This window comes from Conger conger, chromosome 5, assembly GCF_963514075.1.
Source record: "Conger conger chromosome 5, fConCon1.1, whole genome shotgun sequence".
NCBI lineage: Eukaryota > Metazoa > Chordata > Actinopteri > Anguilliformes > Congridae > Conger > Conger conger.
This window is the reverse complement of record NC_083764.1, coordinates 26,898,415-26,924,441: the sequence shown is the minus strand read 5'-3', so window position 1 is coordinate 26,924,441 and position 26,027 is coordinate 26,898,415. Positions and strand designations below refer to the sequence as shown.

At 41.3% G+C, this 26,027-nt stretch overlaps 2 protein-coding genes across 6 annotated transcripts; both read right to left on the bottom strand.

The window, feature by feature from the left end:
* Positions 1 to 921: 921 nt before the first annotated feature.
* LOC133129850 (breast cancer metastasis-suppressor 1-like protein-A) lies at positions 922 to 12,161 on the bottom strand. The gene is made up of 10 exons (XM_061244198.1): positions 11,794 to 12,161; positions 8,760 to 8,850; positions 8,448 to 8,575; positions 7,942 to 8,021; positions 7,759 to 7,855; positions 6,302 to 6,391; positions 5,705 to 5,769; positions 5,587 to 5,626; positions 5,263 to 5,389; positions 922 to 4,925 (listed from the first exon to the last, which is right to left on the bottom strand). Exons 1-10 carry the CDS (start codon positions 11,927 to 11,929, stop codon positions 4,808 to 4,810), a joined length of 972 nt encoding a protein of 323 aa, XP_061100182.1. The 5' UTR covers positions 11,930 to 12,161; the 3' UTR covers positions 922 to 4,807.
* Positions 12,162 to 18,398: 6,237 nt separating this feature from the next.
* Positions 18,399 to 25,121, bottom strand: LOC133128483 (solute carrier family 25 member 47-B-like). 5 transcript variants are annotated; one of them, XM_061242054.1, is made up of 6 exons: positions 24,949 to 25,121; positions 24,594 to 24,637; positions 24,453 to 24,524; positions 21,816 to 21,998; positions 20,758 to 21,022; positions 18,399 to 20,654 (listed from the first exon to the last, which is right to left on the bottom strand). In XM_061242054.1, exons 1-6 carry the CDS (start codon positions 24,983 to 24,985, stop codon positions 20,362 to 20,364), a joined length of 894 nt encoding a protein of 297 aa, XP_061098038.1. In that variant the 5' UTR covers positions 24,986 to 25,121; the 3' UTR covers positions 18,399 to 20,361. The 5 variants fall into 5 exon arrangements, with proteins under 5 accessions (XP_061098038.1, XP_061098040.1, XP_061098041.1 ...); XM_061242056.1 differs by lacking the exon at positions 24,453 to 24,524; XM_061242057.1 differs by lacking the exons at positions 24,453 to 24,524; positions 24,594 to 24,637 and having other exon boundaries at positions 24,949 to 25,084.
* Positions 25,122 to 26,027: the final 906 nt, after the last annotated feature.

Genomic DNA, 26,027 nt, shown 5'->3' with positions numbered 1-26,027 from the left:
CCAAATACAGTATTTACAGACTCCAGTGTATTTACAGCATACATTAAATAGAATTTACAATGAATGGCATCTTAAAAGCCCAGTTGCCTCATCAGAGTCTCCGGCAGAGTGGAATGCAAGTCTTGTCAGGGTGCCAGAAAGCTTTAAACGCAGGGGAAGCTGCTGACAGTCAGGGATGGGCAAGAAAGACCCTCCCCACCCTCCATTCCGGGGCTGGTGTGGAGCAAGGCGGGGTGGAGGTGGTCGGGTTTCTTATCAGAGTAATTAGCTTTAATGGACTCGATTGCCCTGCATTATTCATCAGTGTTATTGTGTGCTGCAGGTGGCGCTCTGCGGAACAATCTGCGGCAGTTACGCGAGCAATCGGCCAATCAAGACCGGAGACCCCGTGGCGCCCTACAGTATGTGGTTACCGTAGACAGGCGGGCAGCCGTAGCGTGGCGAAGGAAGCCGGAGGGTTTCGGTAGCATGCCGCGCATAAGTAATTCATAAACGAGCGGCACTTTCCCTGCATTCGACGAGCTCCCGCGTTACTTCAAACAGTCGAGTAACCATGCCACCCTGTCAATCATTCCCACTACTCGGAACAGGATTGAAGCGGTAGAAGGGCTATGCGAGTACTTTTCGTTTATTTATTCGATGACAAAAATTCATGGGTAAGCAATCAAATTCACACAACGTTCCTTTCGCCAGTCCAGCCGGGGACGGGCGACGGGACCTGATTCAGCAGACCAGGCCGTTGTCAGCAGTGATTTATTGGCAGAAGTTTCCAGACATAGGTGGTCCATCCGAAAGGGTTGTAAAATGCAAGGGTGTATCATTACTGCCACTACCTGGCGGTATGGTGGTACTGGAGGCAAGTTTCTACTAGGCCCTTTTATGGAAACACAGGTAAAAAGTTGAAATTAAGAAGAGATGGCCTTCTTAGACAAATATTTAATTTACTGTACATGCATTGCAATAATGGTACATTTCTTTTGTAATGTGGAAAACACAGGCACAGATTTACAATGGTAAATTCACTGATTAAAGCAAAATGGGACAAGGGGCTGATGGGAAATGGATGCACAACATTGGAATTAAAAGAACTGCCTTCAACACTTAAAGACCAAAATTAACATGCAGCACAGAAAAATGTGTTTGGTGAATGGAGTTTATACCGTCTCAAGGCTGCAGTCATAATAGTCCTTGTAGCAGCACACTGCATTCACAAAAATGCAACACTGTTTTTTGGCACGAGTGCAAATACACAACCAGGTTCTTGAGGTACAGAGTTCATACACAGAATCCACAACTTACCCAAGAAACCCTTCATAGAATCATTTTCATGTTTTACACCGCTATTATCGGACCAGTCAGCACAGAAACCTCTCAGACCATAGTATGACACTGGAGCACACACATTTAATTCATCTGTCATTTTTTACTTTTTACTATGGACTGAACCAATCAACACTTTCCTTTTTACAACAGAATTCTATGTTGATTTATTCAAGTCACACACATGGTGCGCAGTACACATGCAACAAAGTCACAATTGCACAATTTTCATACACACTGGCCATGACTGAGTGACTTGAGGCAAAGGTAGAATGGACTCACACCAAAGATTGACCAGTATGCAGCACAGTACACACCCATCTTTAGAACTCCAGTGTGTACACTGTGTTTTGTTCAAGCCAATTCAAGACAATTTCACTAATGCATCTGGCCATGCTGCTGCATGGCAATGGAGTATAGATCACACATGCAAAGTACTTCTTACACTCCTGTATAAATAGCATCTATAAACGCAATGCCTGTCCTATCAGTTCTAAACTAGTTGGGCAAGCCATCAGAGGAAACCAAACTGATGTTGAATCACCTTGTCCAAGTCTGCGGATTATAAAAGCCATCAGAGCTAGAACCAAGCACTTAGATTGGTTTCGTCATGCAAACCGGCGTCCGATCACCCTACCAATGTCATTGGCGTTGGCCTCCTTGGAAGACCACCATAGGTAGAATCAGGAAGTTTCCTCATCTACATTGCTGCAAAGGAACCAAGGAGTCTCGCAATGAAACCGGATGTTAGCTAACAGTTTGAAGGTAGTGCACGGCGAACAAAAATGGCTGCTGATGGGGGAAACGCAGAGAGAACAAAAGTTGACAATTATTTGGCTGTTATAATACACTTTAATCAATCCAATATTTGTTCTTATCTCAAAAAGTAAAATAACTTGCTGCTTTTCACCGTTTACTCAGTATTTAACTGATCAATAAATGCAGTTGATTAACATTACAGTTGATCTTGTTTCTCGGGTGTAAATTAGTTGTATATAAGTCAGGCTTCGAATACCTTCATATGTGCCATCATTCATTGATTAGGGCAGTATGTAAAAACACAACTAGATGTTTGTGAACAGAACTATAAATCCAATTCACAGGGAAAAAAAGAAAGAAAAAAAAGATGTGGCCTTTCTCCAAGTTGAAAGATTTTCAAAGGATAAAGAACATAAGCAATGTTGTACATTACTAAAATACACCAAATAGCACCCTCTACTGGTAATTTGCAGTTACTTCAGAGGAGCATGACAAAGCTCAAACGCTTCACTGAAAATTGTCACTACTCATAGAGTGTTCTCCTTTAACTTGTCCTGGTAACACCTGCTTGTGATCAATACAACCAACTTTGCTATACTGTGAGGTCATAGAGGACGGAATGCAGTTTGAGCGGAACAGTTTCCATCTGTCAAATGGAGAAAGGGGAAACTAATGGCAAATAGCTTTACCATGGCTGTGTCTGAATTCTATTCACTAATAATCAACTAGTCACCAATCAACTAGTGCGCTATATAGTTTACTAAATAAACAGTGTATTTGGACAGCAGACGTCGTCTTTTGCAATTGAACAGCGTTATCACGAAGGCTACACGCTGCTGCATATAGCCAAAAAACCATTAACAAACATATCGTACAGCTGGTACATTACTCCACAGATATTAAACCTAATTTTTCTCTTGCAATGCCCAGTCAAGATGCAGCTCACTTAACCTGTACGGAATTTGTAATGAACATTTTTATCGAAAACTGTATTTTTTTGAAACATGAAATTACATGGCCTTGGCTTATTTTATGTGTGGAACATAAGAACCCCCCCCCCTACACATTTATATCTTAAAATTGACCAGAACACAAGTTTAGAAGAACACTGTTGGCACGTTTAGTCGATAGACTAGATGTAACCAACTTGTTAATTACAAATAACGTCAACTATAAGACATTATAGCGTTTTAACAAACAGTGCATTGCTCCCGGACCGTGTCTCTCACAGCTTAAAATGAGAATGAAAACAGGTGTGTGTAATAAAGTTAGGGAAAATAATGGTTGCAAAGCAGGTTTGTATCCACCTTTCTATTAACCACGGTTCACTAGATTCTACGGTGCATTGTGGGATATTTCTAGTGCCCACAAAATGTGAGTCAAATTTGATTTTAGAACGGCCAATCTAGTTTACTAGTAGTTAGTGAACAGTGACCCATTTCGGACATAGCCCATTACTCCGGTTCAGTTCCTTGCAAATGGTGCTTACGATCTGAAACACAGGGCTCAAGACACCATCAAAAAATACCATATCAGCAGCACTGAACATTTAGCATTTAGTGGTAGAATATTCAACAATATTCAACTTTTGTCATTTCATACACAAGAGCAGTTTGTTGTAAAATTGACATAATCTCAATAAAGCCTTGAAAGGCAAACCAGCAACAATGAACAGGATATGTGCATTTGTAATACAGGTATGACCTTTTGGAAGTTAGGGAAGAGGGAAATCTATACTTTCACAGAATTTCTAAAAGCAATTAAAAAAATCTATATATACATAAAAAGAGAAAATAAAAGTCCAGCATTTTGATAATGGTCTGTGCAAAAAGTAGGACATGGAAATTAAAAAATATAAAATAAAGAAAAATTACCCAAAAAAATAAAAGCATGTAACTTCATACAAATTTCATTTCACTTTTAAAGACAACATAAAAAGGCCAAGTTTTCACCAACCGCTCTTTTTGACAAAGGTGCTGTGCAGACCCGTTGATGCCTATACTAGCCGGATGGGCTCGCAGGCCACAATAATTAGACTGATGCATACAATTACAGAACTCAGTGGATCTGTGCAATAGCTGCAGTCAGAACAACAACCAATCAAAATGGAGCACCTCTCTCCCACAGCTGAATGGCACGTAGGCAAAGTGATAATGCACTGTGCCTGGAAATTTGAAGTAGGTAAAGTAGCAGCACTATCCAGATGAGGTAAGCGGACCAATGCTTTGTGGGAAGAGAACAATTTGAGAACTCTATACTGATAATAGACCAGGGCTTCATGAGCCCCACAAGAGACAGAGCTACAGTAGGCTGATGATCACAAACTTTAAAGAGCCGATCAATAACTGAGCTCATCAGATCTGCGAGTCAAAGTACCAACATTTGTGGTTGTCACCACAATTCTTCCCTTTCTAAGAGACTAAGAGACAACCAGTGATAGGGCAGGAACAGCAGTCGCATGCTCGGCCAAAATAGCCCCTCCCACCTCTGCGGTTTCCATGGCAACCAATTCCTTCCAGTAGCAGCACTCACATGTGGAGAATGAGGATCAACAGTGTGGCGTGCGCTCGCGCTCGCGCTCGCACACGCACACGCACACGCACACACAAGGGGAGACATCGTGCGAGATTAAAGGAGGGTCGGCTTCGAACTACAATGAAAATCATGGGTGGACCACAATCACACACACTCCCTCTGGATGAGACGGAAGGGAACAGGGCGAGAGACGCTAGGAGTGCTTTATGGTGTATCTGCCCTTCTGCAGCTGGGAGATATACAGCTTCGACTTGCTGCCATCCAGTCGCTTGAACCATACTTCGTCATGGTTAATGGTGGTTATTATGGCACTGTGGAGCAGAGAGAGAATACAGATACTTTGCATGGTTAAACACTGTTAAAACACAAACATGAGTGTGTACCAGACCTGGGTCAAATGTGTAACTGTTTTGGATTCAAAAACTTTCCTGCGCTTTACTGAGCATGTCTGGTGTAATAGAACCTATGACGGCCCTTCAAAAAGTGTGAACACCGCCTTCAGGTCCAGGTTGGTCAATTGCACCAGGCAAGACCAATCGAGCAGAGAAAAGTATTTGAATCCAAAACAATTGCGTATTTGACCCAGGTCTGGAAGACAAACAGGATCCACCTTCCAGATGGTTCTCTGTTAACAGTCCAGCGACTTACCTGGTGGGATATTCATCCTTCTTGTGGATGCATATGGCCTGTCCACGGCTGTACCACTCGCCATCATAGAACAGGCGCCCCTCCTCAGACCTAGCACTGTGTTGGTGCTTCTCATTCTTGGCAGGCACTGAAAAACAAGAAGTGCAATTAAAAAATTTTATTCAGCCAATGAAAAACTTTTATGAGAGGATTTTTTATCTTGCCAGTTCCTAACAGAGGGGTAACCACAGAAACATTGGTGCCCCAGAGAGGGTATGACTTTTACATTATTCACCCCAGTGTTATTAAGGAGGAGAAGAAGGAGGAGAAAGATGCTGTCCTCACCATCTGCCTTGACTCTGTGTGGTGCCAGTGTTGCCATTGCCTGCAAGGGGAATATGGAACTGCAATTTACAATCGAATTTCATGGAAAAAAAGCAACATTTTCCTATGCTCCAAATACCTTTCTTATTGTAGTCCAGTCTTCCAGAATGTCCAAATCTTGCAACATGTAAACAATATATGGTCGTGGGAAAGAAGGTTAAGGAACAATCTGCACAATGACTTGAGCACTGAGGGCAAGGGAAACTATTCTCAACAGTTCCCCATTTCCCCACGCAGCCTCTGCCAAGCTTTATCATGACTGTGGGCTGTGTTGTTAGCCAGCTTTCATTAGCTAGCAGTCAGTAGTAGTTGGGCACAACCAGCCATTCAAATAGTTTTCCATGCATTATTGAGCTTGTCTGGTGTATTGGAAGCTATGAAACACTCGCAACCAGTGATAAACTTGGCTGTGGGTCCTCTCGGTAGGCTGATTTGTATCAGGCAACATAACGCACAGACGCACAGAAAAGTATTTGAATCCAAAGCCATTATGCATTTGACCCTGGTTTGGTGATTTATAGTTCCGAATACAGCATGTTCACTATGTTTGGCTCGATGAGCAGTGATATGTTATAATTAGAGGCACCAGGTATGGGAAACTGGGGTAGTGTATACAACAGATATCCTGTTGTAAAAAACCAAAGTGAATGAAGGCTGGTGACATCAGACAGGATATCGGAGACGACGACGGGCTTCTTCTTTTTGTCGGGGCTGAAAGGGTCTTTCTTCCTGTTCTTCTTGGACTGCAACCCATCGTTCCACAGCTCTGGGTCAGGATTCAGAGATTATCAGTGAATTTCTCACTCTTAACATGTGCAACCCCCTCATCTCTCCATTCTATTCCTACTCACATATTAGAGGCAATTCTGTAGATGAAATTATAATTACAGTCCTTGTTGGACCTGAGGTATTAAGTCTGCTCAGTGTCTCAGGTGACAATACCATCATAGTACCTGAAACTATAATTCCAGGGAATCTGGAGGAATGGCTAAATAGCACCTACAATGATGTCTGCAGTACTTGGGGTAAGGTCTATAGTACTTGTGATACCACAGGTAAATTTTACAGTACCTGGGGTGAGGTCTAGAATAGTTGCGGTAATGGTACCTGAGGTTAAATTTTAAGTACCTGGGATAAAGTTTATAGCAGCTGTGGTAAAGGTACCCAAGTTGAAGTTTACAGTGGGTATAGTCTATAATAGTTGCAGTAATGGTAACCAAGGTTTATTTTATAGAACCTACAGTAATGTCGGCAATAGTTGCAGTAATGGTACCCAAGGTAGCTCTTGGCTGTTTGCAGTAGCTGGCAGGGGTGAAATCATAAATTCATATGGTTGCCCTCCGGACAACCCTTTGTCACATTTTGGTTGCCGTGACTGGAATATGGTAGGCCCAGCACATGGGAAACTGATATGTACACCCCTGCCTGGGGTAACGTCTATAATACCAGTGGTAAAGTGTCTGTGGTGAAAACAAAAGCAGTGCTTCCCAAATTGTGGTCAAATTCCAGATACCCATAGGGGTACACACAATAATGCAGACGAGAATTATTGAAAGATGATAATGATAAGAAAAATATTTTCATAAAGGGTTTTATATTGCCAAACATTCAAAGCCCAAATGCTACAGAGCTGCAGTCTGCCTGTATCCTGTTGCTTGGCAGAAATGGCCCCAAACTGCCCTCTAGTGTGCAAAGTACATTTTAGGTGTTCATTTTAGGACACCATCATTCAATTTATGCAAAACCTGTACTGAAGAAATTGCATCCCTTATTCAATATTGGTAGAGGACTAAATCCTTGGAGATACAAACCCTTTCAGAATGGGGTTGTTCAGAATCTGCCACATTTTGCAGCTACAAGTTGAATAAAACATTACTTCCAAAAAAAACTAACAATAGTAATAACAGTAATAACAACTTTAGTCAACAACTGCTAGCAACAAATTGCTACCACAATTGAATGTGAGGTGCATGCGAGGATGGTCCATGATGCTGAAAGGGGTACTTAGTGTGAGCTTTAACTTCACAGAGGGTATAGGTTAGCCTGGGCAGTAATGTCTACAGTGCCTGTGGCAATGTAATTAGCTCCGGGGACTCCGGTAATGTCAAAACAGTAGCTGAATGAGTGTAGTACCTGAGGTAATGTCTATGCTGTGGCGATCCTCCTCTAACCGTCTGATTTTCTCCTCCAGCTCACTCTGCACAGTGTCGAAAAGCAGCAGCTTTTCACTCTGAGAGACAACACCATAGTTACAAAACAACCAAATGGAGGGAGATGGATTAGTTGGGCAGCCATTGATGCCGTCAGGAAGCTCACCTCCCAGTGCTGGAAGGCAGCCTGCACCTCGCAGTCGTACTTGTTCTTCACGGACTCCAGGCACAGCTCACGATAGATGCCTGAGGACAGAGAGAGGCTGTACTCAGGCGCGCTTCAGACGTGATAGCACACTTTGCACTACATTAGTCATGTTAAAAAAACATAAACATAAATAATTATGTTTAATTACTGTTAGGTTAGGGCTGAAATGTCCCCCCCCCCCCCCCCCCCCGTGCAGTAGAGCGTCAGCCAAATGCCATTAATGTAATGTAATTAATGTAAGCATCTAATAGATTAAATACTGCAATGCAGTATTATTGACATTATCATTAGTCCAAGCTACATTTCATTAGCGTTACTGAGCAGGGCTTAGGCTATAAATGTGACAGCATAACTGACTCAAACAGTGATCCCCCCCCCCCCTCGCAGAGCATAGTTTAAGGTGAATCTCCTGTTCACATCCAGGGACAGTTTGAGTTTAAAGTTTAAAGGCAGCAAAAGCCTACCTGCAACCTTTGTTCGGATCTTCATGCTCTCCTGCAAGTTGGCCAAGGGTTCAAGATAGTCTGGGGCACTGCCCGCCATCACTTCCTGCAGTTTCACATCCACCTGGCTAAGCCTCTCTTTATAGAGCCTACATAAAAACAACAGAAATTACAAAACAAATGAAGTCACATTTAAAAAATCTCAACTAGTTCAAATATTAAACGGGCATTATTACAAGACATAAGTCAATGTCAGGACAGCCAGAATTGTTGCAGGTTTAGGGCCAACCATAAAGAACATACAAGAGAGAGCAGCGCATGCCAATGTCTTACTGGTCTTTGAGATCAGTGAACTGTTTCTCCAGGTTGGTCATTTCATCTAGGCATTCCATTCTTCTCCTTTCGCAATCCTCATCGTCCATCTCTATGGTACAGGCATTGGAACAAACAAAGTTGTCAAGTCTGTGCATGATAATATGACAAGCTGAAAACTCAGCCTGATGGGATATTTTATAACTTGGGCCACCAGTTAGTCTCCCCTTTTCTTTTCGTATTGTACTTCAGTCCTCCACCAGCTAGAGGTCACAATAGCTTCTTTGTGAAGCCCCTTCTCAAACAATTACCCCATTTGAGCCAATAATCGAAGTTGAAGAAGCAATTGCAAATAATTACAGATGATGTTGTTTATAAGTGACACTGATAGTCAGGTGTTAAATTCAGCTTGATTACTCACCATCTGGACATGGTACAGTATTTCTAAATGTTGTAAGGGGCATAAATTTGGACAGTGTCTAAAAAAAAAATTATACAAAAACATTGGGCTCTGAAGTATAAAATGCAAACATACTAAAAGAAAACACAACAACTCACAGCTCTCAAATGCAACTCACAAGCATAAGTAAAACCTCTGAAGTGCAAGACACATACAGAAACAAGCCTCACTGAACTGCAAGTGTATATGTGTATATGAACACAAAAAGGTGGCTCTATTACAGAAATTAGTAATCAACGGTAAGTTTTGTTGCATTATATTTATTGAATTTTAAACTTAGTTGAACATTAAAGTTAAATTGAAAAATTCACTTGAATCTGTTCAGTGATGAACAATTAAGGTATAAATCGCACTGGCCCGAGTGTGTTTATTTGCATTCATTGGCCTTTATTCCACGGTGAAATTTTAAATCAATGAGAAACTTTGAGATTCTGTTCCATGACTACATGGTTGCATCACACAATTTCTGCAGATTTGTCAGCTGCACATTCACACTGCCAATCTCCCGTTCTACCACATCCAAAAGGTGTTCTATTGGATTCAGATCTGGTGACTAAGAAGGCCACTGAAGAACATTTACCGCATTGCATTTTCATGAAACCAGTTTGAGACGACTTCAGCTTTGTGACATGGTGCATTATTATGCTGGAAGTTGCCATTAGAAGATGGGTACATTGTGGCCATGATAAAATGTACATGGTCAGAAACAATCCTCAAATAAGCTGTGGCATTCAAGCAATGATTGATTGGTATTAACAGGCCCAAGGTGGGCCAAAAAACATTCCCCACACCGTTATACCACCGCCACCAGCCTGGACAGTTGACACAAGGCAGGTTGGGTCTGTGGATTCCTGCGCCAAATTCTGACCCTATCTGTATGCCTCAGCAGAAATCGAGATTCATCAGACCAGGCTATGCTTTTCCAGTCTTCAACAATCCAGTTTTGATGAGCCTGTGCCCACTGCAGCCTCAGCTTTCTGTTCTTGGCTAACAGAAGTGGAACCCGATGAGGTCTTCTGCCGTTGTAGCCCATCTACCTCAAGGTTCGACATGCTGTGCATTCTGAGATGCTTTTCTGCTCACCAAAATAGTGGTTATCTGAGTTAATGTAGCCTTTCTGTCAGCGCAAACCAGTCTGGCCATACTCCGTTGACATTTGTCCTCATTCTGATTGAACATTAACTGAAGCTCCGGACCCATATCTGCATGATTGTATGCACTGCACTGCTGCCACACAATTGGCTGATTAGATAATCACATTTGTGTACACAAAGTAGGTGTACAGGTGCTCAGTGAGTGTATAAATAACGTTTACACAAGGTTTCAGCTAAAATAGGTAGGCGGAATGAACCTTTTCCTTAAGATCAGTGAATAATTGATATTAAGGAAACCAGGTGCCTTAACTCAAGCTCCTCAGGAACAACAGAAGCCAGCATAGCCTGGAGTGAGGAACACTGGCTCAAAGACATGCATTTGTAGCATTTACATTTACATCCAAGTTCACTTTCCTTCCTCATTCTTCCCATATTAGATCAACTAGTTGTTAAAATAAATGTATCAATTTGAAACTCAATTGTACAATTAGTCACTTGACTGTGCCGTCGGGAGTGCCTAGGGGGACCCCTGGAGGATAATCAATGAAATACAAGTTTAAATCCATGCAGGTCACAAGGTGGAGGCAAGTTGATGTTCCTAGTTCTAACACCCTGTTGCAACTTCGACTGTTTGATAATGGTGAATATGGCCTGTAGATAATGCTGTTACTTGAATTGTCATGCAACTAGTTTCCATTTTGCAAAATTATTTATGATGGCAATAGTCACTGTGCAATTGCAGTATAACGTCAATTATTGGTCACCACAACTACTGGACATCACATTATGTGCAACACCAGCTGTCAGTCAAGCATAGCTAAAAGTCTTCCACTGCCAAATCTTGCTAGCAAAGAATTTGTTTGCAGAATTACGTATTGACGTCTTAAATAAACTAAACCATGCTTGATAGTTGTATTAATCATCCATCATCCTGTATATTGCTGAAACAACAATACAGATGATGCAATCAAGGCTACTCTGTGTTATGGCAATAGCCTGTCAGTTCAATCATTTCAATTGCTCAATACAGCAATTCATCAAATCAGTAACGCTAATGATTAGAGTTATAAATGTGATCTCAAATGTAGCCAAGTTTGTAACGCTAAAACAGTAAAGTGCAAAAGACCATCGTGCCAATACAAGTTATGGATATTGTTTGCTAGCACCAAATTGTCTCCAATCAAAGAAGTTAGTTATATGCTCGGCTAAAGCAAAGACAAGTTAGCTATTCGTAAGAAATCACGGCACCAAAAAAGATCTACATGCCACCGGAGGGTGCGGGTAACGACACAAGCATATGTGTAGCTAGGGAATGTAGCGTGTGCTAGCTAGGCTACCTATTTGCCAGTCACTATAACGTTACCTAGCCAGCTAGCTGGTAGGTGCCAGTAGTAACGTCAAACATACACACTATACGTTTCTCTAGTTAATTACCCGGGTCCTGGCTAGAGGAAGCCATGGTGTCAAGCTAATAAAATAGGGCTTTCCCCAAAAATCCTACCTGAACTGTCTCCATCTTCAGAAACAGAGGAGCTTTCGGTGTCCTCTTCGTCGGAACTGCTAGCGTCTTGCTCCGGGTAATCTACCTCCATTTCTTCATGATTACTGTCTTTCTTTTCTCGCGAGTGGACCGGCATCGTGAGGTTTGCAGCCGAGAAACAATACTAAAAAAGAAATGCACTGCTGTTTCACAAATACAATAAACAAAGCAAACTAAAAAAAAAAACAAAGGATAAAAGAGTTCGAAATATGGCCACCGTAAGTAACCAATCATAAGCGACACAGAGACCGATTTGTCAAACGTTCAGTCCAATCAGAAAAGGTATTCCGAAGTCACGAAAATACCCCAGGGAGTTGTAGTTTTATAGTTATAGAAAGTAGAAATTAGGAAATGTACGTACGCCAAACAATATTGCGCAGGCCTGCCAGTTGGCAATTTCCTTTTTATAAATCCCCAAAACAGCTTCGAATTGTCCGCACGTGCAGGAGCCCAACACACCGCCTAGGTCACTCCCACAATTACCCATAAATGATTAAAGAAAAGCCCTTAATTAATATTGACAAAATGTCCTTGATAATCCCTGTGTAGGTGATGTCTGTGCGAAAATGGCAGAGTGCAAAGCTAAAAAGAGAAATGGGTCAGATGCTTGTGGAGGATATTGAGGTCAGGAAAAATGTTTTGTTTGGTAGCCATAGCGCTGAATTATTTATTTATTTATTTATTTATTTATTTATTTATTTATTTATTTATTTATTTATTTATTATTTATTATTTTTAAACAAACAAACAAAAAGCAAAAGTCCAAATGACCAAACCCCTTACCTAGCCAAACTAAAAATACTGATACACAAAAAAGTAAATCACAGAAAGACAACAATTAAGGTTTACAGGGAGGTGGGGAAGGACGGGGAGAGGTGCAGCTTGAAGTATTGCGTCTTCAGTTTGCGCTTGAAGGTGGGAAGAGATTCTACAGTTCTGATCACAATGGGGAGTTTGTTCCACCACCGTGGAGCCAGAACAGACAGTAGTCGTGAGCATGAGGTGGAAGTTTGGAGAGGGGGAGGTGCCAAGCGGCCTGTGGAGGCTGAACGAAGAGGTCTGGCTGGCTGATGATTTTTTGTAGGTAAGCTGGGGAAGACCCCTTAACTGCTTGGAAGGCTAGCACCAATGTTTTGAATTCGATGCGAGCCATGATAGGCAGCCAGTGGAGGGAAGTCAGCAGGGCGTGACATGTGAGTATTTGGGTAGGTTGAAGAGCTGCTGCATTCTGGATAAGTTGGAGGGGTCTGATGGCGGACGCTGGGAGGCCAGCCAAGAGGGAATTGCACTAATCCAGGCGGGACAGAACCATCGCTTGGACCAGGAGCTGGGTCGAGTAGGGGGTGAGAAAGGGGCGGATCCTCCGTATGTTGTATAGGAAGAACCTGCATGACCGGGTCACCGCCGCAATGTTCTCGGAGAGGGACAGTCTGCTATCCATCACCATGCCGAGGTTCCTTGCGCTGGGTGATGGTGTAAGTGTGGTATCCCCTAGGAAAATGGAGAGATCCAGATGGGGAGAGGTAATGGCAGGGATGAATGTCATTTCAGTCTTACCTGGGTTGAGCTTTAGATGGTGGTTGTCCATCCAGCTCTGGATGTCACTCAGGCAAGCAGAGATACGGGCTGAAATCTATCTATCAGATGGTGGGAATGAGATGAAGAGTTGGGTATCGTCCGCGTAGCAGTGGTAGGATAGACCATGTGCAGTGATCACAGGGCCAAGGGAGTGTAAAGCGAAAAAAGAAGCGGGCCTAGGACGGAGCCCTGGCGAACTCCTGTGGCAAGGGGCCGAGGTGTCGATACCGTACCAGCCCAGGCAACCTGGGTAGAGCGACCAGAGAGGTAGGACTCAATCCAGTCCAGGGCTGTGCAACAGATGCCCATTGCTGACAGGGCGGACAGGAGGATGGAGTGATCCACAGTGTCGAAGGCAGCAGAGAGATCTAGAAGAATGAGGACAGAGGAGAGGGAGGCTGCTTGTGCGGCATGGAGTGATTCACTGACAGAGAGGAGCACGGTCTCTGTCGAGTGGCCAGATCTGAAGCCAGACTGGTGGGGGTCTAACAGGTTGTTGTTAGAAAAGAAAGAAGAAAGTTGACTAGAAGCGGCTCGTTCTATAGTTTTAGATAGAAAAGGAAGAAGAGATACTGGGCGGTAGTTCTGGATGATGGAGGGATCCAGAGTAGGAAACTTTGACGCATGGGTCAAAGTTTCCGTAAATGTACGCTAATTTCCTTTTTTTCCTGTTTTTTTATAAATCCCAATTTACGCTTCGAAAGTGACGTACAAATATTTCAAGTCATTTGTGTGTACGCCATGGTTATAAATGAGGCCCCTGGTATCCACTGTGCCCAAAATCGCATATCCGACTAGTTTACTATTTAGTGTGTCAAAATATAATTAGTATGTCCAAAATAAAATCGCTTGATAAAACCACCCAGATATCACACTACATTTGGTGAAATATCATAGGCTGTGTCCGAATTAGCATACTAGTTTACTATTTAGCGTGTAATACTATTAGTATGTCCGAAACCACCACTGCATAAAATAGTGTGCTAAAACTATGGGGATGTCACCAAAAATGAAATGTCATAGCATATGAACACTGGACAGTACCCTGGCATGAGTGTCCCACAATGAATTGCGCTAGGTCACAACTCAGGTCTCCCAGCGTGTGCCATCAAGCCCCTCCAGCTGGTCCAGAATGCTGCAGCCCGCCTGATCACCAGTTAGCCCAGGTTGGCTCATGTCACCCCGCTTCTCATTGGCCTCCACTGGCTTCCTATTGCCGCACGCATCCGTTTCAAGGCCCTAGTGTTGGCATTTCAGGCTGCTAAGGGAACAGCCCCACCTTACATACAATCCTTGATCACCCCCTACTCCCCAGCTAGACCACTCCGGTCTGCCAGCTCTGGTCGCCTTATGGTTCCCTCTCTACATGCACCTGGCGGTCGAGCTGCACGTTCACGCCTGTTTTCCGTTCTGGTTCCTCAGTGGTGGAATGACTTGCCTACCACTGTCAGGACCGCAGAATCCCTCCCCCTATTTCGACGCAGACTCAAAACACACCTTTTCAAACTCTACCTTAGTCCTCCCTCCTGATTTCCCCCGCCCCTCCTTTCTGATATCCCTATCCTTGTCTAACCCCCCCCCCCAAAAAAAACTAAAAAAAACCATTTGCACTTATGATGACGACTACATGTTTAGAACAGCATTCTTTGTGTTTTTTCCGAGTTCTGGATGTGATGCTTTGACTTGTGGTAGAACCTATGCACTTGTAAGTCGCTTTGGATTAAAAGCGTCTGCCAAATGACAAAAAAGTAAATGTAAATGTAAGTAACCAGGAGGGTGTTCAATCCAAAGCAGCGAAAGAGTTGAACAATTTAAATACAAGTATTACCTTTAACTTTGCTTAGCAGAACATAGTTAAAATCAATGAATGAATATTTTTGCCCTCAGAACACATACCAACAAATAAAACTCCTATGTGCTAAATGGAGCTGACTCACTGGTTAGCTTGATGAGTTCTAGTTGGTTTGCTGCAATCTGATGAGATCTATTGGCTAATTTAATAAATGAATGTTTCCATTTTCCATGATTTTAAGTAACTTTGCCATGGTGTGACTTTAGCTAATATTTCCCATGACAAATGCCCTGGCTTTAAAAGAGCTTATTTCCTTTCTTCTGACTTGTACCCATGGCCCCTTTCATGTTATTTTCCTTTCAAAATCATTAGAACACACTTGCAGTCCCCTCAAAAAGTATTGAAACAGCAAGACCAATTCATTTGTTTTTGCATTGAATACATCTGGGGTTGAGATAAAAAGATGAAGACAAGACAAGAGTTCAGAATTTCAGCTTTTATTTCCTGGTATTTATAGATGTCTGCTATTGTTTTCCTTGGTGAACCTGTTTGATGTCTGTTGCCACCAATTTCTTTCTTTTTCAGGACATTCCAAGTTATTGTACAAGTTATCCCCACTGCTTGAGCAATGGATTTTTTACTCTTTTTGAAGCTTCAAAATGGCTTGCTTTTCTCCCAAAGACAGCTCTCTGGTCTTCATGTTGGTTTCCATACTCATTTAGTTTCCATGTGTCCTTCTGGAGTCTCCAAATGGCCTTTTTGAAAACTTCCTAGACATACAGTACTGTGCAGAAGTCTTAGGCACACTGAACTTGAATGTTTATTGTTTTGTGTGTGTTAGGATAAAAGAACAGATTTCAGATTTACAAATATTCATTTTCCAAAAGATTAAATTTTACAGAGGCATTTTTGTATTTAATATAAAAAGTAACATATTACTGTAAGTAATTCACTACTTTTTACATAAAAACTTGATGAAAGCTGTCTGAGATCAGAAGCAAGGAGCCAACCAAAGTCTGCAGAAGAACTGTGGCAAGTTCTCCAACATGCTTGGAAGTGATGCAATGGTCACAAAATTGTTTTGATTTGATTCAGTTTTTAACTATTCTGCCAAATTAATAAAATCCATCCATCCATCCATCCATTCATTATCTTAACCCGCTTATCCTGAACAGGGTCGCAGGGGGGCTGGAGCCTATCCCAGCATACATTGGGCGAAAGGCAGGAATATACCCTGGACAGGTCGCCAGTCCATCACAGGGCACACACACCATTCACTCACACACTCATACCTATGGGCAATTTAGACTCTCCAATCAGCCTAACCTGCATGTCTTTGGACTGTGGGAGGAAACCGGAGTACCCGGAGGAAACTCACGCAGACACGGGGAGAACATGCAAACTCTGCACAGAGAGGCCCCGGCCAACGGGGATTTGAACCCAGGACCTCCTTGCTGTGAGGCGGCAGTGCTACCCACTGCACCATCCGTGCCGCCAATTAATAAAATGTAATGTAAAATGTATAGTGCGTTTATTTAGGACCTTTCATTGAATTATTTTTGAAAGAATATTATCTGAACAGAATGTTATACAGGTGCCTAAGACTTTTGCACAGTACTGTATTTCTAACACAAATGCAGTCTTCACAGGCAAAACCCAAGTCTAAAACCAAGAGTAGACATTCAGAACTATTTATTGTTTAACCAACAAATCTAACAGGGCGCATCTGGGCAACACAAAACACCTGTCAGTCACATGTTCCAATACTTTTGCTCACCTAAAGATTTGGTGGTCTGATACAAATGGTGATGTGTTCTAAATTGTTTATGACTTCTAGATAAAAATACCAAGAAATAAAAGCTGAAATTTGGATATGTCATCTCATGTACATCTTTTGACCACAAACTTAATTGTGTTCAGTGTATAGCAAAAACAAAGCAATTGACCTTGCTGTTCCAATACTTTTGGAGGGAATTTTCTTTCAAAGCTGTTCATTATCCTTGTCCCTTATCGTATCTATCAATGTCTTTGTCTCAGTTAAAACTATTAGCCATTGCCCTGTCTGCTTACCCTACATTAAGCAGATAAGAACATCTGCACATTAAGAGAGTTGCAGTGCAAATTTTAAAGTCATTTATCCAAATGTTCAAATGGTTGTAGGTGCAACTGCTTCAGCACCTTAGCTTATCAGGTTTCCAATGAAAAAAATACAGGTCCATAGGCTTCCATTAAATTTGAAATTAACCCCTTAAGTAAAACCCCTTTTCTTGATACAAGCTTGAAAATGGCATATGGAAAATAAAGTATTATGTTACTATTCTTGAACCCTTTTAACTACAGGGATAATACTGATCTCTTCTGAAAGGTAACCCCTTGGGGTTTGTTTCCCAAGAGTCAGAATTACTCTAAATATTACTAAAGCAAAGTTACAGAATCCCAAACACAGTGAAAGGTGAAGCTTTTATTCTCACTCAAAATATGTTCTGTTTTTGAATGGATACAGATTATTGTGGTAATTCTAAATAAACAATAAACATTCTATCAACGTTTCTATGAGTTAGCACATTTTTCTGAATTAGAAGCTATTATGCATTTGTTTTGCTGGATCCTTGCTGTGAAAATGACACTGACATTACCATATTTGGTGTATGTGGATTGCCAAAGTGCAGAGGAGGCGCCAGATCCCCCACGCTTTTTTTGCCACCCACATGTTACAAAATAAGGTACTGTTGTCACTAAAGCAATGGCATCTTGAAAATGCTTTTTAATTAGTTTTAATGCTGTCAGTGTACCCTGTTACCATAGTGATTGAAAATTGTACTGTGAAAAAAGGAATGAATGCAAAATAACCTGCACCAGCCCAGCCCTAGGCTGGTCAGACTTCTGCAAACAAGATACTAGAGAGCTGTTGCTGTCCCCATCTAACATATGAAACACACAAAGTCAATGGCCCTTAGAAGAAAATGTTTGATGCACCCAACCTGTCCTTTTCTCTCAATTTAATCTTCTTAGAGAACTGATGGTTTCTTCGGCTACTTCAGTTAAAAACTGAATTTTGGCATAATTTAGTGTAAAATATACGCATTGCAAAGCAATACAGTCCACTGAAGAAATTCTTGTTTCTTCTTCTTAATTATAACTGTTCGCTGCTGGTACTTCAAATCGCGTTCAGGAAAGAAAGAGTCGTTAGTCGAAATTCGAGGGTGTAAGACAAGTTCAGCTCTTTATTTGTGGTTCCAGGTAATGTGTACGTTCTCCTGAGCTTTCTCCAATCGTACACCATCCTTATGGGGAATGACACAGTTTATATTCAGTATCTGAACAATGGAAACTATCTGAAAGGAAGTGCTTCATCCTCTGTGACAAAGCACCCCTTTAGATATGATAATATCCTGTCTATTGACAGGTTTCCTGGTTAGGGCAAAGCCAAATGGTTATCAGCACCTAGACCTCAAATCAAGGCATTTGAAAGGAAATTTAAATAGAGTGGGGGAAACAGGGTGACTGTGGGGACATGCATTTAAAGGTGCAGGAATAGGAGCAGAACAGAGCGTGTAAAACATTTTAACTCAGTTATATCTTGAAAACACCAAAATCTAACACCACCAAATAGCACATTAAAAGAACAAACATTCAGAATGATTTCATAGTATTCATAATCATCAATCTATCAAGGTTTCAGTAGGTTTAGTTTCAGTAGCTTTATTATAGTTTAGTTCAGTAGTATTTTACAAAAAATCTGATTCGGTAGCAATTCATTTTTCTTAAAAATTCACATCCACAAAATACTGCAACCAGGCTTAAATATTGCAAAGGTTTTAATTATATTATACATTCCAGCATTCCAAAATAAACTCCTGAGGAATACAAGAGAAACAACTAAATTACACACAAAAAATACACTTTTCCTCTTTGCAATCACTGCAAACACATAATCCCAAGTCTTGGTTCATTGAGTGCATGTCCATACAGATCATATTTCCAGTTTTTAAAAGTGCAAACATGAGCTTGAGTTTGCAGTCAACTGATACAGTTACAGGTCAGTTATGTGAAGTCAAAATATAGAACTAAAGTATCAAGAGCTATATTGTGGCATAGATCTAGTGTACTTGCTTATTTTAGCTACACATACAGTAATTTGGCGCCAACAGCATGAATCTATGGACCCAACCTGCCTTGTGTGAACAGTGCAGGCTGGTGATGGTGGTGTAATGGAGTGGGAAATGTTTTCTTGGTACACTTTAGTTAATACCAATCAATCATTGCTTAAATGCCACAGCCTATTTGAGTATTGTTGCTGACCATGCACATCCCTTGGCAGCCACAATGTACCCATCTTCTAATGGCTACTTCCAACATGATAATACACCATGTCACAGAGCAAAAGTAGCCTCAAGCCGGTTTCATGAACATAACAGTTGGACAGCTTTGGGATGTGGTCGAATGGGAGATTTGCAGCATGAATGGGCAGCTGGCAAATCTGCAGAAAATGCATGATGCAATCATGTTAACATGGAACAGAATCATAAAGGAATGTTTTCAACAGCTTATGGAATCCATGCCACAAAGAATTGAGGCTGAGCAAAGGGAGTATTAGTATTCCTAATATTATGCTCAGTAAGTGTATGATGGAACATAAGATCCATGTGTCGCATATGAACTAATTTTTTTTATTGAATTCATGACTTACCGTAACTTATTTATTCGGTTGTTATTTGACAACCTGAATTTGCAGACGTTTCCCTCAGTTTTATTCTCCTGTCTTAGTAGCATGTACAATATGATTCATACTATAAATGCTATATTTGCAGTAATTCAATGACTAGCTGCCTTGGTCTAGATACTCATTTTAGTAAGAACAATTGGGCTGTGCTCAGGGCTTATGTTGCCCCTTCTACCTTGCTTTATTAACCTGATATACCCTGTGACAGAACAACAGAACAACTAAGCAAGATCTGAGCCATTTTAGAGACTTGGTAACTTGCAATTTCTATCTAGCAAATGTTAATATACATGAGTTATAGAATGAAAAACAGAAAAAAGTAATTGCACAAGCCAAAGTCTTCCAGAAACGGTACCTCACATTACCCAGGAACTTCACCGGAAGCAGACACATTTATTCCAGGTCTGGTAGCCTTCCAAGTTTCCTATATGGTGGCCTAATGGTGAGGGGCCTTTGGTGGCATCCTGAGGAGACTCACCACCTGCTCGTATGTGATGAACACCACCATGTTGACTGGGAAGGCACGCATACAATTAAGTCCCAGGCCTTTGAAGAAGACACCAGGTCCATCTTGACGAACACTCTCAGCAATGCAGTGCAGGAAGCTGTTGTACCTCCTTTTCCCCATCCCGTCCACCTGTAGGCGAGCCTTAATCACATCCATGGGTGTCCCAACAGTCCAGCCAAATATCCCGGCCAATCCTCCGGCTAGCATAACCACAGGCCACTCTAGAGGAAGAAAACACAGCTTCAAACCATTTCCTATAAGGCTTCTGCCTCCCCTCCCACAATTGTCATACACCCCCATGGGCAAACTCAGTCACTTGGTTACCTGCTTGTTTCTGCCCAGCTGGTGTGAGCCACTCACACAGGGTGTTGTAGGTCAGGAAGTACGTGGCAAAGGAGGGGCCATCCCGTAGGGCAAGGGCAGGAGCTCCCCTGTACAGGCTCAACACCCCCTCCTCTCGGCCAATGGTCAGCATGCAGTGTATAGGTCCCCGGTATTTGGGCAGGGTTTTGTTGGTGGCAAATTGGCGGGGCTCCATCTGGCACTGCAGCCGCACTTTAACAGTATCCAGTGGGGACATGACCAACACCTTCACCAGATAAGCACAGTCACAATCTTTATAGTTTCCACACTTTTTATTTTTTTATCACAAAGAGGCAGTAACGAAGACCATCATTCTACATCGTCTGCTATGTGGTCCTATGTCGGATTGTAAAAATGGTTTCTCTCTTCTTTCTCCCCAATTTTGAAATCCTGCCTCTAACCATAGCTCCAGTCAGCGGAGAACCAAATCTCTCACAGACAGCAACAGGTATTTTTGCTGGTATCTGGTGTGTTGTTAGTTGGAACTAATACAATGGCAACCAAAGAAACCCTGGCAAACTTTAATCTACTGCCAAGATGAACTTAACTGTGTCCTGTCACAGTTGGTTAGTGACACTGCCAAAAGTTTAGCCTGCTATAGGGCTCAAACTTCTGTTTTCAAATATTGGCCTTTGTTTTTTCATTTTATCATTTACCAATATAAATTTGCTTGTGACAAATCCGAAAGGAAACAAGACTGCTCCAACACTGGCCACCAGCAATAGCCCAAAAAATAATCCAAGCACCAATCTCTGACCAATATAGCTGACTGACTGATAGTGAGTTGAGTATTTGTACTATTTGTATTCCAAAAGTGTGCCATTGTTGGTAATTGGCCAATTTGATGCTGCCACAGGTTAGCCACAACTGGCTACAGAATGCCAAAACACCTGTTGGAAAATAGTGAGTGAGACATAATTGGTTAGTTATAGCGCAACCAAAAATATACAATATTTGGCTTCAGATGATGACTGTTGTGCAACATTTCCACAAATAAATCAAGGGCATGTGTCTGTCACCTGGGTTACGCCTCCTGCAAGCCCTGATAGGAAGACATCCAGCTTGGTGGGCATGGCATCTGGGCTACCAGATTTCAGTTGGAGCAAACACTGCAAGCAGTTCCTGTAGGTTCCAAAGACCACAGAGGAGGTGATAGACACTGTGGCCAAGGGCACCGACATGCCCTTGAAGAATCCATATACCTAAAGAAATAAAATGGGCATATTAAGAGTATCCCTGTGTAGATAGCTGTGTGGAATAGTTCATAAATGCACTTGTAAGTTGCTTTGGATTAAAAGCGTCTGCCAAATGACTAAAATGTAAATGTAAATGTAAATAAATCAGGGGAAGGTCTCAAACATTCTGAGATTGCAATCCACTTAATCAGGGAATACATTTTCTATGGCCCACTGCTTTATACTCCTTAATTTATAGTCAAAACTGGGATCACCTTTTAAAAAACATGTCAAAACTGCATATTGGTCAATGAAGTGATGTGTCAATTATGTGTTCAAATTCAATATATTCCATTAAAACAAACAAAAAATAATAATAGCCAAAGTTACAGAATCAAGCTTTTGCAGTGGTCATCCCAGTTCCTTGATCTAATCCCCAATGAAAAGATGAGCAGAAACAGAGAATCCACAAATGGAGACCAAAGACTGCAAAGAGATCTGCAGAGATTCTACATGGATGAATGGTCTCAGATCCCATGCAATCACATATAATAATTGTTCTATGAGGGTACTAAATTCAGGGGTGCCAATAATTGTTGCATTCCTTTTTTTAAATCAAAATAATTTTCTATTAAATATTTTGTTTATCTCTGAGCAATAGTATAACAATTATATACTTTTCTCATATTGCTCAAATAAAAAATATTTCACAAAGAATAAAGTTAATTTTATCCAGCATTTGTGTTCATATTAATTCATTGTGCCAATAATTCTGCAGAACACTGTTTATTATTTTTGGACAAACTAATCATGTTTTAATTTCCCTAGAGGAAGCCTAAATATTTCTGTTTGTTTTTATGGGTAATGTGCAAAAAAAAAAAAAAAAAAAAACATTATTCTAAAAGCACTTATGGTTTGACCAAATTACATTTCAGTGGGGTATACTTTTAGACTTAAAGGTACACTAGGTAATTTCGGACTCCTAACGGTCAAGAGAGAAATTGCCGCAACAAACAACCTCAAACCACAACACTATTCCCACAGTCTATCAATATAATGCGTAATATAAAGTGTTATTATACAGTTCAGCGTTCTCCTGCACTGTTTTGGAAAGCTGACAGAGACAAATGCAATAGAGCCCGCCGTCTTTGTGTAGTGTTCTAGAAAGAAAAGGTTCGCTGAACAGGTGACTTTATGAAATCTTGACTTTGGTGTGCTACACAACACTATCTACAGTTTTTGTCTTTTTGAAGTTTTCACTTTAATAAACTATATTATGAGCAAGCAAGTTATTTGGCTATGTAACTAGCTGGCGAAATAGACTATCATATCTTAGTTATCACAAACGATGCAACTGTAACTTACAGTTTGAGAGAAATAAAGGTTCAGCTAAACACGGATGATTGAACACATAAAGAGATAAAAGGAACGTGTAGCTGCCCAAATTGCACTCCAGACAAGCAATCACTGAAACTCTGTATACTATTGCTTATCTAGTTAGAAAACAATACCAGCTATCAGTAACAAGCAAATTATCTGTTACTAGTTAGCTTCCCGAATTTACAAATATCCAGGCACAACGCTTGTACACTATGCGTCGCTGCTTTGAATAGAATAGAATAGCTTTATTGTCATTGCACAGTACAGAGCAATGAAATTACAGTTGACAGTTTCATCCTGTCCAAGAAACATACAGAGGCCATTTCGTGGCCAACATGGGGAGGGAGACAGGAGCAGGAGAACTATCATTAGATAGCCTATATATGGCCTATATTTTATCGTAAGTGGATATTTGTAAATTTGTCAAGCTAACTATAGCTAATTTGCTTTTTGCTACCGATAGCGAACTGGTATTGTTTTATTACATTACATTACATTATTGGCATTTGGCAGACGCTCTTATCCAGAGCGACGTACAGTTGATTAGACTAAGCAGGAGACAATCCTCCCGTGGAGCAATGCAGGGTTAAGGGCCTTGCTCAAGGGCCCAGCGGCTGTGCAGATCTAATTGTGGCTACAACCGGGATTAGAACCACCGACCTTGCGTATCCCAGTCATTTACCTTAACCACTACGCTACAGGCCGATATGTAGTCTTCGCTTGGACAATAAGCAATAAAAGCGCCAATTGGCTGTGGAAGTTTTTCAACCAATGAGATTGAATTGTTGTACAGCTGTACAATGCTTTGATACACAGTGACGGCCCGACAAATGTACACTTTGAAACCTATACAAAGGCAGAGGGTGAGTCAACAAGTCAGTGAGCCTTTTTCAATAATAGGAAGGGATTTACAGTGGTCTTATAACAATGTGTTAACACACAAATCCTACCTAGTGTACCTTTAAATTTTGACTCAAATAAATGCATTTTAAAATTCAAGAGACCATAAGACATTTGTTCATTAATTGTTTGGTTGTTTCAGTCATGCTTATTTCACGACTCAACAAGATCCAGAACTGCATGCAGTACTATAGACCTTACCCCTTCAGTCTTACAGGTGGAGCGAAAGCAATGCCAAACACCAGTGAACTTCTGTTGGGTCTGTATCCTCACCTAAAAAATATCTTAACTTTAACATTCGAATACCGGTGAAATTTTAAACTATTGTATTTGTAGGCTGACCTTGACAGTGTCCAGAGGGTAACCCACAGCCACACCTAAGGCTCCTGTGGAGGACAGGACAAGACAGCCACTCTCAATGTCAGCTACATGGGTACGTGGAACGTACTGAACTCGGAATATGACAAGCCGATTAGTTTCAGTGAGTTCACTTCTGAGACCAGAGTTTGTTTAAAGGAACACATGTTTAAACACTTCTAATTAGCCTAGTATAAAAAGTCGCAAAAGGGCTGGAGTGTGCACAGCCGCGTAATGTGCATAACAAATGACTTTTTTAGACTCATACAGATGGCGTTTTACTTCTGTAAAACCCATTACATAACTGTATCGACTACTGTATTAAATGACGGTACGTCACCTCCCAACGACCCAGCTACGAAATCCGCAACGTGCATTCCCTTATTAACTTGCGGTCAATCCAGAAAACGAGGACGGATATGAGTCCCGACTCCCGAGTAGCATAGTCATAAACTGCCGTTTTTAGTGCTATGAATCCGAATCCGTACGGCAGCTCGTTGAACTTGCTCTTCCGCTCCGATAGTCAAAAACAGCTGCGTGAAGTTGGCAAATGTTGCTGGCCACAATTGGAGACTTCCGGTTCGCATTTATCAAAATAAAAGTTCGGTGAATAAAATTATTTATGAACTGTAATTTTGTCAATTTTAATTGTTAAATTAATACAGTTGGAAATGATTGTGATGTATTTGCAGAGAATATACAATTGTGCACAAATTTCAATAAAAACTGTTTGCCACCTGTTGTTGCTGTCTGTCAGGTGTGGTATGGGCATGCATTGACATAGACTGTCAGTTGCCACCCAGCTCATTTGCATAGCTCATAACTCAAAAACTAGAAATTGTTTCAAAATGAAAGGGGGTATACATTTGTTAGCTGGACCCTTATATTTAATATTCTACAGTCCTTTCTGCAAAATCCTGTTCCGAGCAATTGTTGCTGTGTTTCTAGTGTGGGGTGGCCATATGTTGCCATAGACTGTCAAATGCCACCCAGCTCATTTGCATAGCTCATAACTCAAAAACTAGAAATTGTTTCAAAATGAAAGGGGGTATACATTTGTTAGCTGGACCCATATCTTTAATATGAAACAGTCCTTTCTGCAAAATCCTGTTCCGAGCAATTGTTGCTGTGTTTCTAGTGTGGGGTGGCCATACGTTGCTATTGACTGTCAGTTGCCACCCAGCTCATTTGCATAGCTGATAACTCAAAAACTATGAATTGTTTCAAAATGAAAGTGGGTATACTTTTGTTAGCTGGACCCTTATCTTTAATATTAAACAGTCCTTTCTGTGAAATCCTGTTCCGAGCAATTGTTGCTGTGTTTCTAGTGTGGGGTGGCCATACGTTGCTATTGACTGTCAATTCACAAGCAGCTCATTTGCATAGCTCATAACTCAAAAACTATAAATTGTTTCAAAA